Below are 19,130 nucleotides of genomic sequence, written 5' to 3'. Positions count from 1 at the left end.
GTCATGTTCCCTGCCTGTGTTAAGCTTACAAATGTCATTAAAAAAAAAAAAACTACCCCAGCACTTTAGTACAGTCCCTGGAACATGGTAAGCTCTTCAGAACCATAAAAAAATAAGAATTAAAAAAAGATATTAAGCACCCCATATCACACCTAAGTCTACAGGACAGCTGAAGTGATTAAGAGGTCAAGCCTGGCAATTCAAGAATGGTTATCAATGATGGGTTCACCTAGCAAACAATGAAATTTATTGAGCTCTTACTGTGTACAGAGCACTGTAACCCCTACTGTAGCCTGCTTCACCTTTGCCTCTGTCCTCCTCTAACCCCAGCTGCATTCCTCCCACTGTTCTGCCCCCTCATCATCTCACACACCCCTGCCCGGCTGGGGAGGCCAACTGCTGCTACCAAATGCAAAACACATCTCTCCTCCTGACAACTCCAAGCTACAACCACCAGAATCCAAGGTGAACTCACCTCTATACCTTTTTCTTCAGCAACCTAAAAAGGGCTCCACTGAGTGTGGCTCAGTGGAAAGAGCACGGACTTTAGAGTCAGAGGTCATGGGTTCAAATCCCAACTCCTCCAATTGTCAGCTGTGTGACTTTGGGCAAGTCACTTAACTTCTCTGTGCCTCAGTTTCTTCATCTGTAAAATGGGATTAAAACTGTGAGCCCCCTCCGGGACAACTTGATCACCTTGTAACCTCCCCAGCGCTTAGAACAGTGCTTTTCACATAGTAAGCATTTAATAAATGCCATTATTATTATTATTATTATCTTCACTACTCTGCTTCCTGCTGCTCAAATCCCTGTTTTCTCCATAACAACTGTACTACTATCATTACTTTTTTCATCCAGTTCTTCTCAGATTCATTCCTTCCATTGTTCCCTCAGCCCTAATTCAGGCCTAAATCATCTTATATTCAGATTACTGCAACTGTCTCCTTCCTGCCCTCTCTGCTCCCAACTCCTCCCCTCCTTAATCTACTCATGGCAGCAGGAGTCATCTTTCCCAAGTGCCCTTTCAACATTGCCACTCCTTTTTCAAGACGATTACAGTCAAGGGAGATTCCCTTACCTCCAGGACAGAGCAGATACTAGGAAACAACAATTTGCTCCTAGGAAGTAAATGTCTACTTCCTTCAGCAGATGGAAATTCTCAGACACACACTCATCATCTCCTCCAGGAGGCCTTCCCAGACTGACCCCCCTTTTTCCTCTCCTCCTCCCCATCCCCCTGCCCTACCTCCTTCCCCTCCCCACAGCACCAGTATATATGTTTGTACAGATTTATTACTCTATTTTACTTGTACATATTTACTATTCTATTAATGATGTGCATCTAGCTTTACTTCTGTTTGTTCTGATGACTTGACATCTGTCCACAAGTTTTGTTTTGTTGTCTGTCTCTCTCTCTCATTCACCCCTCACATCCAAGCCGTCACCAAAACCTGCCGGTCTCAGCTCCGCAACATTGCCAAGATCCGCCCTTTCCTCTCCATCCAAACTGCTACCCTGCTCATTCAAGCTCTCATCCTATCCCGTCTGGACTACTGCACTAGCCTTCTCTCTGATCTCCCATCCTCGTGTCTCTCTCCACTTCAATCCATACTTCATGCTGCTGCCCGGATTATCTTTGTCCAGAAACGCTCTGGACATATTACTCCCCTCCTCAAAAACCTCCAATGGCTACCGATCAATCTGCGCATCAGGCAGAAACTCCTCACCCTGGGCTTCAAGGCTGTCCATCACCTCGCCCCCTCCTACCTCACCTCCCTTCTCTCCTTCTACTGCCCAGCCCGCACCCTCCGCTCCTCCACCACTAATCTCCTCACTGTACCTCGCTCTCGCCTGTCCCGCCATCGACCCCTGGCCCACGTCATCCCCCGGGCCTGGAATGCCCTCCCTCTGCCCATCCGCCAAGCTAGCTCTCTTCCTCCCTTCAAGGCCCTGCTGAGAGCTCACCTCCTCCAGGAGGCCTTCCCAGACTGAGCCCCTTCTTTCCTCTCCCCCTCGTCCCCCTCTCCATCCCCCCGTCTTACCTCCTTCCCTTCCCCACAGCACCTGTATATATGTATATATGGTTGTACATATTTATTACTCTATTTATTTATTTTACTTGTACATTTCTATCCTACTTATTTTATTTTGTTGGTATGTTTGGTTCTGTTCTCTGTCTCCCCCTTTTAGACTGTGAGCCCACTGTTGGGTAGGGACTGTCTCTATGTGATGCCAATTTGTACTTCCCAAGCGCTTAGTACAGTGCTCTGCACATAGTAAGCGCTCAATAAATACGATTGATTGATTGATTGATTGTACTACTACGACTACTACTAATAATAATGATAGTGGCATTAATCACTTACTATCAAGTACTGTACTTGGATGCCAGGGTACACACAAGATGATCATTGTCCCACATAGGCCTTACAGTCTTGGTAGGAGGGAGAACAGGCATTCAATCCTATTTTGAAGATAAGGGAACTGAGGCACGGCGACGTGAAGTGACTTGCCCAAAGACACACAGCAGGCAAGTGGCAGACACAGGATTAGAATCCAGGTCCTCTGACTCCCAAGCCTGTGCTCTTTCCACTAGGCCACACTGAGAGCTCACCTCCTCCAGGAGGCCTTCCCAGACTGAGCCCCTTCCTTCCTCTCCCCCTCGCCCCCCTCTCCACCCCCCCATCTTACCTCCTTCCCTTCCCCACAGCACCTGTATATATGTATATAGGTTTGTACATATTTATTACTCTATTTATTTATTTTACTTGTACATATCTATTCTATTTATTTTATTTTGTTAGTATGTTTGGTTTTGTTCTCTGTCTCCCCCTTTTAGACTGTGAGCCCACTGTTGGGTAGGGATTGTCTCTATATGTTGCCAATTTGTACTTCCCAAGCGCTTAGTACAGTGCTCTGCACATAGTAAGCGCTCAATAAATACGATTGATGATGATGTCTCCCCCTTCTAGACTGTGAGCCCGTTGTTGGGTAGGGAATGTCTCTATACGTTGCCAACTTGTACTTCCCAAGAGCTTAGTACAGTGCTCTGCACACAGTAAGTGCTCAATAAATATGATTGAATGAATGAATGAATCCTAACATTATAGGGACATTTCCTGCCAATACCTGGCACTAAACATACTCATTGGAAATTTTCCCCATCTACTGTCTTGCATTAACATTTCCTGCATAACCACCCAGTACCCAGGACTACAGGGCAGTAAGATGAAAAATCTGTAGCTGAATTTGAGATCATTTTGTCATTTCCTTCATCATCATGTCAGGCTGGTTATAAAACTAAGACCAAGAGGCAAATGCTGACTGGTCTTGGATGCTGCAGTTGTCAATGGCTCCACCCCAACAGAATTCTGGGGAAAATGTATATTGTTCAAAGGAGAGATTACAATAATAATATAATAACAATAATGGTTTCTGTTACGATCTTACTATGTGCTGAGCACTGTACTATGCACTGGGATAGATACAAGATATTCAGGTCCCACATGGGGCTCAAAAATCTAAGTAAGAGGGAGAACAGACATTGAATTCCCATTTTGCAGATGAGGGAACTGATGCACAGAGAAGTGAAGTGACTAGCCCATGGTCACATAACAGACAAATGGCAGAGCCAGAATTAGAACCCAGGTCCTTCCGACTCCCAGCCCAAGCTCTATCCACTAGGCCACTGTGCTTCTCTATCAATCAACTGATTATGACTCAATCAATAGTATTTGAATGCTTACTGTGTGCAGAACACTGAACTGAGTGCTAGTAGAAGGGAGAATGGGTATTGAATCCCCATTTTACAGTTGCAGAAATTGAAGTACTAAGAAGTTATGTGGCCTTTTTTATGGTATTTGTTAAGCACTTACTATATCCCAAGCACTGTACTAAGTGCTGGAGTACACACATATTAATAGATTGGACACAGTTCACATTCCACCTGGGGCAAAATCTTAATACCCATTTTACAAAATGAGGTAACTGAGGCATGGAGAAGTGAAGTGACTTGCCCAAGGTCACACAGCAGACAAATGGCAGAGTCAGAATTAGAACCAGTTCCTTCTGACTTCCAGGCACATGCTCTGTCCATTAGGCCATGCTTGCACTCAGCAGGCAAGTGGCAGAGCCAGGATTAAAACTAGTTTATGCTCCAATCCATAATACATAAAACCTGGAGATTTGCGCACCACCGATAGCTGTTCCCCAGGATTTGCAAGCCCCACTTCCAAAGTTTCATCCAATCAATTTTCTCCCTCATCCCTCCTCCTATGCTTCCCTCAGTTCCTGCTCTCCATTGTTCCAAGCAAGTTTTCCTCCCCACTTGCAGACCCGAAACTTGGCCCTTCCCTTCTCCTGTTTTAGGTGAGGCCTTTCCTGCCAGTATTTTCTTTAACCAATGAGCCCCCAGTTCCTGGCTTTAGTTTCTCCCCCTGCTGCTGGGAGGAAAAGAGGGAGGAAAATGTTACTGGGATTCCAAATCAAGTTGTGGACTCCCCTGGGGGCTCATCTCAATATGTGTGGAAATCCCAAGGTAAACTGATGTTGCCATAGACAGATGGATGAGGGCTCAAATTATAAAATTAAAAAAAAAAGGACCTGGATTTTCTAATTCCAGCTCCACTGTGTACAGTTAACTTCTCTGTGCCACAGTTCCCTCATCTGCCAAATGAGGATTCAATATCAGCTCTCTCTCCTACTTAAACTGTGAGCCCCATGTTGGACCTGATAATCTTGTATCACCCCAGTGCTTATTACAGTACTTGGCATACAGAAGTGCTTAACAAACACCACTATTATTATTATTATTATTATAAAAAACACTCACCTTTCTGCTTATTTCCCAATATCTTTGGAGAACCACAAAACCACATGTTGGAAAATTCTCAAGAAATTATTCATGCCTTACAGGAGATATTTATGTAAACCACTTTTCAAATGATGACTAAGTGTCTGATGGCAGACCTTCATAATTCCCAAGAATTACACTGCTTGAGGGAAAAGAAGCTTATAGTATTCAAAATAATCTGCTTTTATAATGTAATCCTTTCATTCAAGACAAAATTGTTGGCAATGTTTCCAACCAAGGTGCGCAAATGATATATATATATATATATATATACACACACACACATATACTTCAAGCAGGGACAAGAAAATGCTTCTAGAGCTTCAAAGAAGTTGCACGAGAATGGATTCACCCAATCTAAGTTCTAAAAAGCAACTCCAGTGTTGAGAGATAGAACAGAGGAGTTAAATATCAGTCGGGATGAGGCATTCACACTGCACAGCTTGTCAAGAGAACAGGTGTACCTTCTCAAACATGTGGCACTGAACACCATTCTTCAGTAGCTTCACTTCTTGAGGGAGGGTTACATTTTTTATTAAACTAACATAGCATGGAAAACTCATGCTATGCAGCAATACCTTGACCAGCAATGCAGGCATGTGCACCACCATTTCACCCAACACTGCAATCACATTCTATCCTCTGTAACTGCTCAATAAATACAATTAATTAATCAATCGGTGGTACTTATTAAGAGCTTACCGTGTATACAGCACTGTACTAAGTTCTTGAGAAAGTACAATACAACAGAGTTGGTACATGGGACCTCTTCTCACAAGGAGCTCACGGGGGAGACAAACATCAAACAGATTAGGGACAGAAGAAATAGTAGAGCACAAGACCACTTATGCAACTGTTGTGGAGCTAAGGTTAGTATTCAAGTGTTTAAGGGATACATGGCCAAGTACATAGTCAATGCAGACTGGAGGACAGATGGGGAAATAAGGGGTTTGGTCTGGGAAGGCCTTTCAATCTACGCAAATTGTCAGAGGAAATCTCTCTAATTCCCAAACGGCCTATCCAAATCACACAGTAAAAGTGGTCTCAAAACCTCGGTGGCATTTTGATTACATAACTGAAGCTCAAGAAATAATATCTTAACCAGAGTTGAGGTTTTTTTAATGGCATTTGTTAAGTGCTTACTATGTGCCAGACACTGTACTACGTGCTGGGTAGATAAAAGTTACTCAGGTTGGATATAGTCCCTGTCCCCCATGGGGCTCACAAGTCTTAATCCCCATTTTACAAATGAGGCACAGAGAAGTTTGGTAATAATAATAATAATAATGATAATAATGGCATCTGTTTAAGCGCTATGTGCAAAGCACTGTTCTAAGTGCTGGGGGGAGGGGGGGAGATACAAGGTGATCAGGTTGTCCCACATGGGGCTCACAGTCTTCATCCCCATTTTACACATGAGGTCACTGAGGCCCCGAGAAGTGAAGTGACTTGCCCAAGGTCACACAGCAGACATGTGGCGGAGCCGGGATTCAAACCCATGACTTCAGACTCCAAAGCCCATGCTCTTTCCACTGAGCCACACTGAGAAGTTTGGTGATTATCCCAAGGTCACACAGCAGGCAAGTGGAAGAGTCAGGATTAGAACCCAGGTCTTACTGATTTCCAGGATCATGCTCTATACACTAAGTCATGCTGCTTCTCAATGGAGGTTAGCAATGGGTAGGGGGGGGTTGGGGGTGGGGAGAAACTTAAAACCGTTCAGGTATGCATTTGATTTTAAAGAATGCATTTTATGTTCTAAATTGTTGGCTGAGCAAAATCACCTCTGTGGAGGATACTGGTTTTGGTATTTATTCAAGGAATAACCATTATTCATACTATTTGCATCAACTCATACGTAAGTACTCCAATATTTTAACATCTTAGCAAAAGTAAATTATGCGTTTTGACTTCCAGATTCTCTGAAGTTTACATGGAAAAAACTAACCTGTCCTAAGTATTTCAATCAATGACATTTATTGAACACTTACTGCACTGTACTAAGCACTTGGGAAAGTAAAATTCAAGTAGTATTCTTCTACTTTTTTTAGAAAATATGGCACCTTGTTTAAATTCTCTTCGAACTAAAGACTGAATTTAGAACTGAAGGTTCAAGATCCATTTCACTATAAACTCCTATTATATCATAAAGCATTGTCTTTTCAAATTTTCTATATGGCTAGATCAGCCCTTTGCATTCATTCATTCAATCATATTTATTGAGCGCATGAAACAGGCTCTCAAGAAATACTATTGATGATGATAACTTAAGAGTGTTCCCCATAACACATTCCACTTGTGTGGATTTAACAAGAGAGAAATAAGAAATAACTCTGGACTACTTTAGTTAAGAATGAATTGCAACTCAAAGCTTTTATGATTCAAAACCTTAGGGTATGGTGTTTTCAGTTGCTTTTCCTCCTGAATTAATAAAGTCTGAGGTGGAAAAGCCATTTCCCTGCCACTGAAAGGATTTTGAACTTTCTACACAAAAGAAATTTAACATCCCCATCAGCAACACGAAGAGCAAAGTGTTTATGGTGTTGGGAATTGAGTCACTAAAAAGAAAACTAAATAACTAATACTGGGCTCCCTCAAGAACTAGGAAAAGTGTGGAGCTAGGGTATGCTGAGGAAATAACACCAATATTGAGTTAGCCCAAACCCCAAGCTTAATCAGCTGAATACTCTTTGATGTTATTAGACATAATTTAAGAATGCCAATGAATAGCATTGGCTGCATAGGCAGCAGAAGCCAAATGACATCTGAGTGAGTCCCAGAAGTAGCACTGAGATCAATGCTTTGCACTCAGATGCTTAAAAAATTCTGACGAATAACAAAATGAAGCAAGTTAGTTGTGTAGTATTGGTAGATCAGCTTTCAGATACATCTCCACCAGATGACTTCCTAGGACATTCAACTAAATTATTGAAAGCCATCCACAACTACCAGGGTCAAATGGCAGGGTCCTGTCATTTGGTCTGCACCAGCAAAAGAAGCCAGGCTTAAGGAACAACTGCTCTTGGCTATTATCTTTTATCTTTCATTTTACAGGCTGGCTTTAAGACTTCAGTGGAAATCTTAAAATTTTACTTTGAGTCCAGTACAGGTAAAGAGTCCAAGGCAGCTGGAGGTTCAGGCCTAGAAGCCTTTGAAAACTCAGTCAGTGAGTCACTTGTATTTATTGAGCGCTTACTGTGCGCAGAGTACTGTACTAAGTGCTTGGGAGACTACAATATAACAGTATAACAGAATTCTCTGCTCAAAGGAAAGCACCATCCTGGCCTCCCAGAACGACATTCTCATAAACCAGCAGATTTTTGAAATGCTGTTTTTAGAGACAGGCAAGAAAATGTTTTCCCCTTTGCAGCTTGGAGACTCTTACCTTTGAAGCTGCCACCATCAATCAGGGTTCTCGACTTGGCTCAGGGCCCAAATGTTCCCAGAAACACTTGGGACATAAAAGTCCTTCTACTCTCGGGTCTGCCATGTAAGTGACATGACTGAGAAGTGAAGGATGGAATGTTTTCAAAACTATTTGCCACTTGGTTTCCATATTCACTGAGGCTGACAAATTCCAGCAGCCATATTCCCACAGCCATTTAAATTTATGTGAACTTATGTGGGAGAACTCCAAAAAGATAAGCCAACATTTCTGTTCCCTCCAGTTCTTTTCCCATAATGCTCAGAGAGTAAAACAGTAATAACACTAATTTACTCTCTAGAGAGCCTTTCATCTGTGGATCTATGCTATCATTATCTCAAAGCTCCTTAAGAAATTCTCACAACTTGCTTGTGAAACATTACTAATCCCATTTTACAGATTATTCTCAGAGACTGAGTGCCTCCATGACAGGGTGCAGGCCACACACAGGAAGGACTGTAATTTAAGAAAGTTCTGATTTCCTGTCAAAAAGCCCATATAGTAAGAGATTATCTGGATGCCCACTCAGAAGGATCAAAAAAGCAAAAAAAAAAAAAAAAAAAAACCAGGATTTTTTTTTTTTTTGTTACTGGCCACTCCAGGACTATAAAAGGGTGCAAACACATAATTGTAGAAGCTGCTGCCCAAAGCACAAATAAGCAGAAGGCGGAAGCCTAATTCTTATTAAGGAATCTCGATCATTAGAGGAATGGATCTTGCTTCCTGAGAAGTCTTGAATCACAGACTGGCGCAATCACCTGCATTACACACCCACAACATTTTTATCTCAAAGACAACTAGCCCTGTATTTTAACTGTCAGGAAAACAACACATAGAGCAACTCGTTCTTCGACATAAAATATATTTCAGAAGTCTTTAAAAAGAGAAGGTAGCATTAAAGAGATGCTCTTATCAATTCAGGATTTTTGAGTATTCTAATTTAGTATGAACAAGGGATACTTGAAAATATTTTAAACTCACTGCATCCCACATAATCTAGTCAGTATCTTGATCAAGCAGAGAGAAATGGTATTAAGAATATAGGGAGAGAACATTTTCAACTTCCACAAATCCCACTGGAAACCAATTTCAGCTGACATTTCTAGATCTAGTGAGAGAAGCCTTTTGACACAATTGAAAGTGGATTTTGTGGCCCACACTGAGAACGTTAAATTTGAAGGTTTTGGGGTTACACAAAGTACGTAAGTGTATGAACAGGGCCAGCCTCCTGGTCAGGATCCAGAACAACAAACTGCTGAGGCAAGTTAAATGCCATCAGGCTCACTCCTGATGGGCCTCCTGCATGGCATTTTAAAAACAAGTTTCTAGAGGTGAATAGCTGTGATGGACTGGAATGTACCTGAAGCAGCCACAACTAAACAAACAGCCCCTGCTCACCCAACAGCTGCCTGTCTACTCACCGGTGCAACCTGAAACTTTTCAGATGAGGAGACAAGCAGTTACCCATGGCTCTTCTAGAGAGACAGAAAGCAGAGGGCAGGCTACAGTAGTTGAGGAAAAAAGCTGGCAGAGAGCCGTGGTTGCCTGGCATGTACAGCTAATAGTGATTGATAAATGTTTACTAAGTGTCTAGATACTCCTGTTATTGATAACCAGTAGCTCTCAGACTTTTCTTTTAGAGGGAGATTACCATGACCCCCAAAAAACCACATATTTCCATACTGTTGTGAAGGCAATTTCCTCCTTTGTTCTGACCAGGAGGCTAGCAGGGAAGGGCAAAGCAGAAAAAGTGATAAGGAAAAGAAGAGGGGATGGGTTACTGATCATATTAAGAAGTATTTCTACTGTTCAGAGCTTCAGACTGTTCAGAGCTTCTCTTTCTCCTTCCCAATGTAGGGCTTCCCCAATAACATGAGCAAATTGTCCTTTATTTATTTTCTAATCCAAATGTACAGACTGGTGGATAAGGGCTAGATAAAGAGACATTGGGAAACCCAGCTGCATTGAAGGTAGGAACCTCCACTTTAAAAACAAATGCTAATCGGTGGGGAGAAACTGAAAAAAATCAATTAAATTTATTGAGCATTTACTATGTGCAGAGCCCTGTACTAAGAGTTTGGAAGAGTACAATAAAACAGAGTTGGTATACACATTCCCTGCACACAAAGATCTTACACTTTAGAGGAAAAGGCAGTCAGGGCTGCTCTCCTGCCCACTCCAAACCACCATCACCCCCTACTCTCTACTCTCCTGCAGGTGGAAAGGCAGTGAAAAAACTGCTAGTGGGAACAGAAGGGAAGAGGCTGAAAGAGGACCACAGAAATGGCCTAATAATGCCACAAGAACAGCAATAACCAGTGCCAGCCAAGAAAGTAAACCATTTCCACCTCAGATCTGAAATCGTGTGTTTGTCTCTGACACCACTTCAGTATGGGTACATGCGGTGTGGCATGTTTCTAGGCTGGCCTGCAGTCCTAAAGTATGGGTTGTCAGTGGTTCAACTTTTGAAATAAATGGGGATGTTAAGCAAGAGCCAGGGTTTAAGAATAAAATGAGGCATGATGTGGATTAAATGAAAAAATATCCTGCGTTTATAACATTATGTACGCCAATGATAAAAGTCCATAAAGCAACATTTTTTCTCTCCTTCTAGTAAAATTGTTACTTCTTCCAGGTGAGAATCTAGCTGCAAAACTGAAAACACATTTTGGGGAATCAGTCCTACAGTTGCCTCTCTTTTAGTTTTGCTTTTACTGAGTGAACAGTAGGTATATTATTCTACACCTCAATGGGCCTGCCTAGAAGATTCGCCTGCCTCCAACTGCTCTATCTCCAACTACACTCTTACTCCCACTCTCTAAATTTACCCTACGCTCCACTCACAATTATCTTCAATTTTTTTCTGCACCTTCACCTCTAAACGGCCTAATTTTCTACCCACCCACCTTCAAATACTTCTTCCTAAATAATTTTTCTTAAAAAAAATAATAAATCCTGAACTAAATATGATGGCCTGAGGGAGGCCAGACATACCTTTGGAGCCTGCCGGATATTCATCTTTTCCCTGGGCAGAGTAACATACATTCTTTGTCACTTAGGTTACTATCAGAATTCAGTGTCTGCTAAATGATAAGATCCCATAAAGTGTATTTAGGAAAAAAAAACATGCTTCCCTTCAGACCGGATGGGTCACTTTAATCAAAACTTTCTATCTTCATTCTATATATAACTATGGATTCTACACAAAAATTAAAATTCAGTTGATGTCCTTACACATTTGACATAAGGAGGATGAAAACAGGGAAATTAACTTTTTTCTCTGCATTTGTAATATTTTGGGGTTAAAACTGGGGTGGATTTAGGCTCTGGATAAAGTGCCAAATTTTGTGGGGAAGTAATCAGAAAACATGTTAACATATTTTTTCAAGTGCAATTTGTGCCCTATAAAAATATCTGAGCACATTACAATACAATAAACAACACAAAAGGATTCCTTATAGGATTTCAGGGTCCGGAAGTGTGGTCACCACAGATAATGATGATGATGATGATAATAGTTATTATGTGCTTATTTTGTGCAAAGCACTGTATTAAGCAATGGGGTACAGACAAGAAGCAGCATGGCTCAGTGGAAAGAGCACGGGCTTTGGAGTAAGAGTTCATGGGTTCGAATCCCAGCTCTGCCAATTGTCAGCTGTGTGACTTTGAGCAAGTCACTTAACTTCTCTGTGCCTGAGTTACCTCATCTGTAAAATGGGGATTAAGATTGTGAGCCCCCTGTGGGACAACCTGATCACCTTGTAACCTCCTCAGCGCTTAGACCAGTGCTTTGCACATAGTAAGCACTTAATAAATGCCATTATTATTATTATAAGATAATCAGGTTAAACAGTCCCAAACCCACATGAGGTTCACATTCTAAACAGGAAGAAGAACAAATATTTAATCCTCCATCCAATAGACTGTGAGCTCGTTAAAGGCAGGGAACATGTCTGCTAATTCTGTAGTACTGTACCCTCCCAAGTGCTTAGTACAGCACACTGCACATAGTAAGTGCTCAATAAATACCAATGATTGATTTTACAGATGAGGAAACTGAGGTACAGAGAGGTTAAGTAATTTACCCAAGATCACACAGCAGGCAAATGATGGAGCGATGATTACAACTCCCAGGTTCCCTGACTCCCAGGTTTATGGCTCTTTCTACTAGGCCACACTAGTTGTCACAGATGTGATGAGGTAGTGGATAAGCACTTCCACTGAAGCAGCATGGTGTAGTGGATAAAGAACTGACCTGGGGAGTCAAAAGGTCATATGTTCTACTGTTGATTCTACCACTTATCTGCTGTGTGACTTTGGGCAAGTCACTTAACTTCCCTGTGCCTCAGGTACCTCATCTATAAAAAATGGGGATTAAAAGTGAAAGCCCAATGTGGGACACGGACTGTGTCCAACTTGACTAACTTGTATCTACCCCAGTGCTTAGAACAGTGCTTGGCACATAGTAAGGGCTTAACAAGTAACATAATTATTATTATTACTGGTGTGCAAGAGACAGATTCCTCTTTAAGTGGGAAAAAAAAATCACAAAAGAAAATGGTTATGAGGTTCAAAATATGAATTATTACTTTTTTCTTTAAATATTGAATTATCAATCCCTTTGCTAAAAAATAAAGGCACTGTTTTCAAAGTTAATACTTTTTTAATAAAAACATGTAACAATTTATATTTGAAATTTTTTAGCTATAAAGGGTGGCAATAAGATTAGAGTTTAAAGTGGTATTAATTCATTCAATCATATTTATTGAGCGCTTACTGTGTGCAGAGCACTGTACTAAGCGCTTGGGAAGTACAAGTTGGCAACATATAGAGACGGTCTCTACCCAACAACAGGCTCACAGTCTAGAAGGTGGAGACATGCAACAAAACCAAACATGTAGACAGGTGTCAAAATTGTCAGAACAAATAGAATTAAAAAGCTATATGCATATCATTAACAAAATAAATAGAATAGTAAATATGTACAAGTAAAATAAATAGAGTAATAAATCTGTACAAACATATAAAGAAGTGCTGTGGGGAGGGGAAGGAAGTAAAAAGGTGGCAAAAAGGTAAAATTCATGCCCGTGTTACCTGCTATAATTTAAACTTTAAAAAAAAAATGCAATATGGCAGGCATCTTTCCTCCCCTCACCCAACTCTTTTCTAGTTCATTTGCTTTCTGTCTTCAAATTCTGACCCACTTACAGCACCACCACTTCAAAGGTAATATAAAGTCCTTTTGGAATTCAGTTTCTGTGTAATGTAAATATAATAAACTAAAAAGAATCACACCTGGCCACTAATAAAAAAAAAAGTTGGTGCCAGTGTTGAGTCCTCATACATCTAAGAAGATATATTCCTGTATTTTGTTCAATTTCTCTATGCCTAGAAATCCCATCCCATTAGAGTATTAAAATTTGCTTTATAGTTTCTAATACCACTTTGCAAATCACTAACTTTAGTGGAAGTTCATAAGGACTCAAAGAAAACACATCCGACAGGGAAAAATGCTGCGAAGCCAAGGATCAGAAAACACTTCACGAACATTAATTCATTAATGCACACCAGTATTTTACAGCAAAGAAACCAAGTTGCGGGACACTGAAACATTCCCAAATTATGGGTGATCAGAACTGATCATTTTGAGCCAAACGATGAAACACTTTGGGCATCTATTTGATTCATCAAAATCCTGCCTCTGGAGAACTGGCCTGGCCTCTGTCTCTTCCTTTGACTTTCCACCTGGCTCAGGATCCACAGGCAAACTAGCAGGCAACGTGGTCAGAGCAGGCAAGCTAGCAGGTGGGGGAGGAGACAAGCAAGCCCACCCAAGCACACAACCTTCCACCTGCTGCTACAGAACTGACCTCTCAAAACTCTTTCTCTCCTTAAAGGGGCTTCTTTCGATCAATCACAGACCCACATTTCCTTCTTTTCCTCCAATTCCTGCCCCTATTTCTTCCTCTTTTTGCTCCCCACTCCAGAGGGCACCCAATGGCCCCGCCTCTCTCCCAGACTGCTGGGTCATCTGACCAAAGATCTGGATCAATACCACAATTTTCTGAATGGGTCCAAAATGTGGACCTTGAGGAAAAAACTTGCCTCCTGATCTTGTCCACTCCAAATTCCCACTCCTGAAGCAAGGGCCCCACAAAACCACAGAGTTCACATTTCTGCTACAAAAGTTACTCCCTTCAGGAAACACTTTTTTTAATTACAAAAAAGGACCCCACCCCATTTAAAACTAAAAACCATTAGAAATTTTTTTAAGCAAGTCTCATTTGAGTCACAAAATTATTTTAAAGGTCGTTTCTGAAATACTTTCAGTTACCATAATTTTCAACATGTTTTTTGTTAGAGACAAACACACCCACACAACTTTCCTATTACAATCACAAGCTTGGTTTACAAGTAAAATTTGCCGTAGTGTTCAACACATACAGCATTTAAAACACAAGGTGCTCTCTTGTGACAACCACGCCACATCTCAAACTACCGTACCGTTCACGTATATCCTACCTTCAGTGTTTTGGCATGACCTCCTATATATTCCTGCTTCACAAATACAATGGGGACTGCTGTTTCTGAAGTTAATTCCAATAGAGCTGCCTGGAGTTTCTGACAATCCTCTGTGACACAAAGTAAAAAAGGGCAAAGTCTGTAATGTCTTCCTTTATGAAGGCGCTAGGTGAACTGAAATCACGAGGGGGAGTGGCTTCTTTCACAATTCACTTCCCTGTGACCTTCATTACTTAACCCCGAGATTAAAATACAGTGTTTCCTCAGGCTATGATGACTCAAACTGCAACGTTGGCATGACTTGGCTTTATTTCAGCCAAAGACAGAAACTCCACATCCTGGGAGTTTAATTGATTTCAGAACATGAAGTTTATGGATTTATGTGGTTACAAACAAAAATATTTACTGTACATCCACAGAATTAGGAAGGAAGTCAATGGCTCAAGAAAACTAAATCCTTTACTCTTTTTTTTTGTGGTAATTTAAGTGCTTACGATGTGCCAGGCTCTGTACTGGGGTAGGTACAAACAATTCAGATTGGCCACAGTCCATGTCCCAGATTTTCTTAATCCCCATTTTACAGATGAGGTAGCTGAGACACAGACTCCAAGGTCACACAGCAGATAAATGGTAGAACCAGAATTAGAACCCCGATCCTCTAACTTCCTGGCCCATGCTGCGTCTCTTCACTGATTTCCATGAAGTGGGGACATTGTTATATTCCAAAAAGGTATTTAAAACATAGCTTTTCTAAGTTTTAAAATAGCCTTTCATTTGGCCTGAAAATATATTTGATGTACACAAAGTCCCAAATGTGAGAAAACCTTAAAATAGTTTTAAGGACATTGCAGATGGTCTCTTGAAGGTCCAAAAATTCAAAATAGTATTAGTGATAAGCACTAGGGTACTAAGCACTACAGTACATACAAGTTGGAGGTCGTGGGTTCTAATCACAGCTCCACCACTTATCTGTTGTGTGACGTTAGGCAAGTCACTTGACTTCTCTGTGCCTCAGTTAGCTCACCTGTAAAATGGGGATTAAGACTCTGAGCCCCACATGGGACAACCTGCTTACCTTGTATCTACCATGGCGCTTAGAACAGTGCTTGGCAATAAAGTAAGCACTTACAAATACCATAATTATTAATACTAAATCAGATACAGTCCTAGTCCCACATGGGGCTCATAGTCTACACAGGAGAGAGAACAGGGATTTACTCCCCATTTTACCAATGAGGAAACCAAGGCACACAGAAATTAGGTTACTTGTCCTATGTCACACAGAAGGCAAATGGTAGAACTGGGAGAAGCAGCATGGTGTAGTGGATAGAGCACAGGCCTGGGACTCAGAAGGTCATGGGTTCTAATCCCAGCTTTGCCACTTGTCTACTGTGTGACCTTGGGCAAGTCACTTCATTTCTCTGGGCCTGTGTTACCTCATCCGGAAAATGGGGATCGAGCCTGTACACCCCACGAGACAGGGACTGAGTTCAATCCAATTTGTTTGTATCCTCCCCAGTGCTTAGTACTGTACCTGGCACATAAAAACACTTAAATACCACAATTATTATTATTATTACTAGCTCATCTGACATACAGGCCTGTGCTCTTTCCACTAAGCTACACTGCTTCAGGGCTTTCATTCAAGGAGAGCAGAGCAGCAAGTCAATATGAAAAGCAGGCACTATCATCCCATCTTGCAGACAGGAAAATGTGTAATGAAAATGTGTAATTCCTTCATGCCAGGGTTTCCCCGAACCACAGAGTGATTCAAAGATGAGTGGACAACTAATCCTCAGCTGTTATTATCAAACTGTCATTTCAAGATTAAAAAGTTAACATTCTGGAGTACACTTTCTAAACCCAGGGAGGTAACAGTCAAACCACCTCACGACTTTCCTCTTGGGCAACAAGGCAGCCCTTGTTGAAGACAGAGCATCAGGCTGGACCAACCATTTGCCTGATCCAGTGCTTCTAGTTTTATCCATACATGCCAGCTCAGGGGTAGAAACCGGGAGAAGAGGAGGAGGAGAAAGAGGGGGAAGGAGAAGGGGAGGAGGGGGAAGGAGAAGGGGAGGAGGGGGAAGGAGAAGGGGAGGAGGGGGAAGGAGAAGGGGAGGAGGGGGAAGGAGACGGGGAGGAGGGGGAAGGAGACGGGGAGGAAGGGAGGAAACTGGAAGAACAGAAGGGGAAGATGAAGTGGAAAACAGAGAGGGAAGCGGAGAGATATGAAAGGGGAAAAAACTACAGGGCGAGGATGAATGGGAAGGAAGGAGAGGAGGATGGGAGAGGTCTGAGACGGGCGGGAGGCTGAAAAAATGGCAATTTGCCATTTAAGAGACTCAGCCTCCAGCACACCACACCGAAAGAAGGGCACCATGTTTACACTGTTACTATAAAGAGCCCGACTCGTTATCTAACAGCCCTCTCCCCAGCCCCAGAGGCTCCAGCCCTCTGCCCATCTACCCATCCCAGTCCCAGCGGACCCAGTTCCCCCAGCCCTTTCCCCGGACCTCTCCCCCACCCCGCCCCAGGCCCAGCTCCTCCAGCCCCAGCCCTCTCCCCATCCAACCACCTCAGTCCTAGCGGCCCCAGCTCCCCAGTCCCCTTCCCATCGACTCTCCCCAGGCCCAGCTCCTCCAGTCCCCTCCCCACCCACTCTCCCCAGGCCCAACTCCTCCAGCCCCACAGGTTCCAGCCCTCTCCCCATCTACCCACCCCAATCCCAGCTCCCCCAGCCCTTTCCCCAACCCCCTCCCCAGCCGTCCCAGCCCCAACCCTACCAGCTCTCTCCCCATCCACTCTCCCCAGGCTCAGCTCCCCCAACCCCAGCGGCTCCAGCCTTCTCCCCATCCCCAGGCCCGGTTCCCCCCAGCCCTCTCCCCATTCCCCCTCTCCAGCCCCCCCAGTTCTCTCTCCATCCACTCTCCCCAAGCCCAACTCCCCCAGCCCCAGAGGCTCCAGTCCTCTCCCTATCTACCCTTCCCAGGCCCGGCTCCCCCCAGCCCTCTCCCCGTCCCTTCTCCCCATTCCCCCTCCCCAGGCCCAGCTCCCCCAGTTCTCTCCCCCCCTCCCCAGGCCCACCTCCCCCAGCTCTGTCCCCATCCCCTCTCCCCAGGCCCGGCTCCCCCTAGCCCTCTCCCCATCCCTTCTCCCCAGGCCCAGCTCCCACAGCTCTCTCCCCCCTCCCCAGGCCCAGCTCCCCCAGCTCTGTCCCCATCCCCTCTCCCCAGGCCCGGCTCCCCCCAGCCCTCTCCCCATCCCATCTCCCCATTCCCCCTCCCCAGGTCCAGCTCCCCCAGCTCTCTCCCCCCCTCCCCAGGCCCAGCTCCCCCAGCTCTGTCCCCATCCCCTCTCCCCAGGCCCGGCTCCCCCCAGCCCTCTCCCCATTCCCCCTCCCCAGGCCCAGCTCCCCCAGCTCTCTCCCCCCTCCCCAGGCCCAGCTCCCCCAGCTCTCTCCCCATCCCCTCTCCCCAGGCTCGGCTCCCCCCAGCCCTCTCCCCATCCCTTCTCCCCATTCCCCCTCCCCAGGCCCAGCTCCCCCAGCTCTCTCCCCCCTCCCCAGGCCCAGCTCCCCCAGCTCTGTCCCCATCCCCTCTCCCCAGGCCCGGCTCCCCCCAGCCCTCTCCCCATCCTTTCTCCCCATTCCCCCTCCCCAGGCCCAGCTCCCCCATCCCCTCTCCTCCAACTCTCTCCCCATCCTCTCTTCCCAAGCCCAGCTCCCCCGGCCCCCAAGCCCGGAGCGGAGCCAGCATGCCTCCTTAGAACAGCGGCGGCGTCTCTTACAGAGCCCGATCAGCCGGGGCGGCGGCGTCTCTTACAGAGGCCCGATCAGCCGGGGCGGTGCGGGCGCCTCCGGGAGGAGGAAAAGAAGAAGAAGGAGGGGGAGGCTGGGCCCTGAGCAGTCCTGGGTCCTCGGGCCGGGGCCTGGGGGCGGCCCCTCCAAGCCCCGCCTTTCGAACCCCGGCAACATGCCAGAGTCACAGTGACAAAGCAAAAAAAGAAAAGGAAAAAGGAATCCCCCCCCCACACCCAGCCAAAAAGCACGCCTTTGCTCCCACGGGTGGCCGCCGGTTTGGGGGTTTGTGTTTTTTATTTGAAATTTTTACGGTATTACGGTAAACGCTTCCTAGGCGCCGGGCACTGTTCTAAGCGCTGGGGTCGATTGGACTCGATCCCTGTCCCACGTGGGGCTCGCAGGCTTAATCCCCATTTTACAGACGAGGTAACGGAAGCACGGCCAACTGAAGTGACTTGTCCAAGGTCATACCGCAGACAAGTGGCGGAACTCGAAATGAGAACCCAGGTCCTTATGATTAATAGTGCCGGTTA

The 19,130-nt window shown here is 44.4% G+C and overlaps 1 protein-coding gene across 4 annotated transcripts in view; it reads right to left on the bottom strand.

Annotated features, from left to right (window-relative positions):
• The window catches only part of TXNRD1 (thioredoxin reductase 1), a 73,642-nt gene that overhangs the window by 37,668 nt on the left and 16,844 nt on the right, over positions 1–19,130 (bottom strand). Inside the window, exons 1-2 of one of the 4 annotated variants that reach the window (XM_038756231.1) lie at positions 18,585–18,636; positions 14,799–14,908 (exon numbers count right to left, since the gene is read on the bottom strand). The exons of 1 other annotated variant lie outside the window; for it this stretch is intronic. Coding sequence is in view for 1 of the 3 variants with exons in the window: in XM_038756234.1 (XP_038612162.1) it covers positions 14,799–14,908 (110 nt within the window). In the remaining 2 variants the exon portion in view is untranslated. Of the gene's footprint in view, positions 1–14,798; positions 14,909–18,584; positions 18,651–19,130 lie in introns of those variants that run through there. 2 more of the 4 variants (XM_038756234.1, XM_038756232.1) reach the window with 2 other exon arrangements.

The sequence above is a fragment of the Tachyglossus aculeatus genome, chromosome 14 (genome assembly GCF_015852505.1).
Source record: "Tachyglossus aculeatus isolate mTacAcu1 chromosome 14, mTacAcu1.pri, whole genome shotgun sequence".
NCBI classification, from domain to species: domain Eukaryota; kingdom Metazoa; phylum Chordata; class Mammalia; order Monotremata; family Tachyglossidae; genus Tachyglossus; species Tachyglossus aculeatus.
Note: the sequence above shows the minus strand (reverse complement) of the source record. Positions and strands in the feature narration are given on the sequence as shown.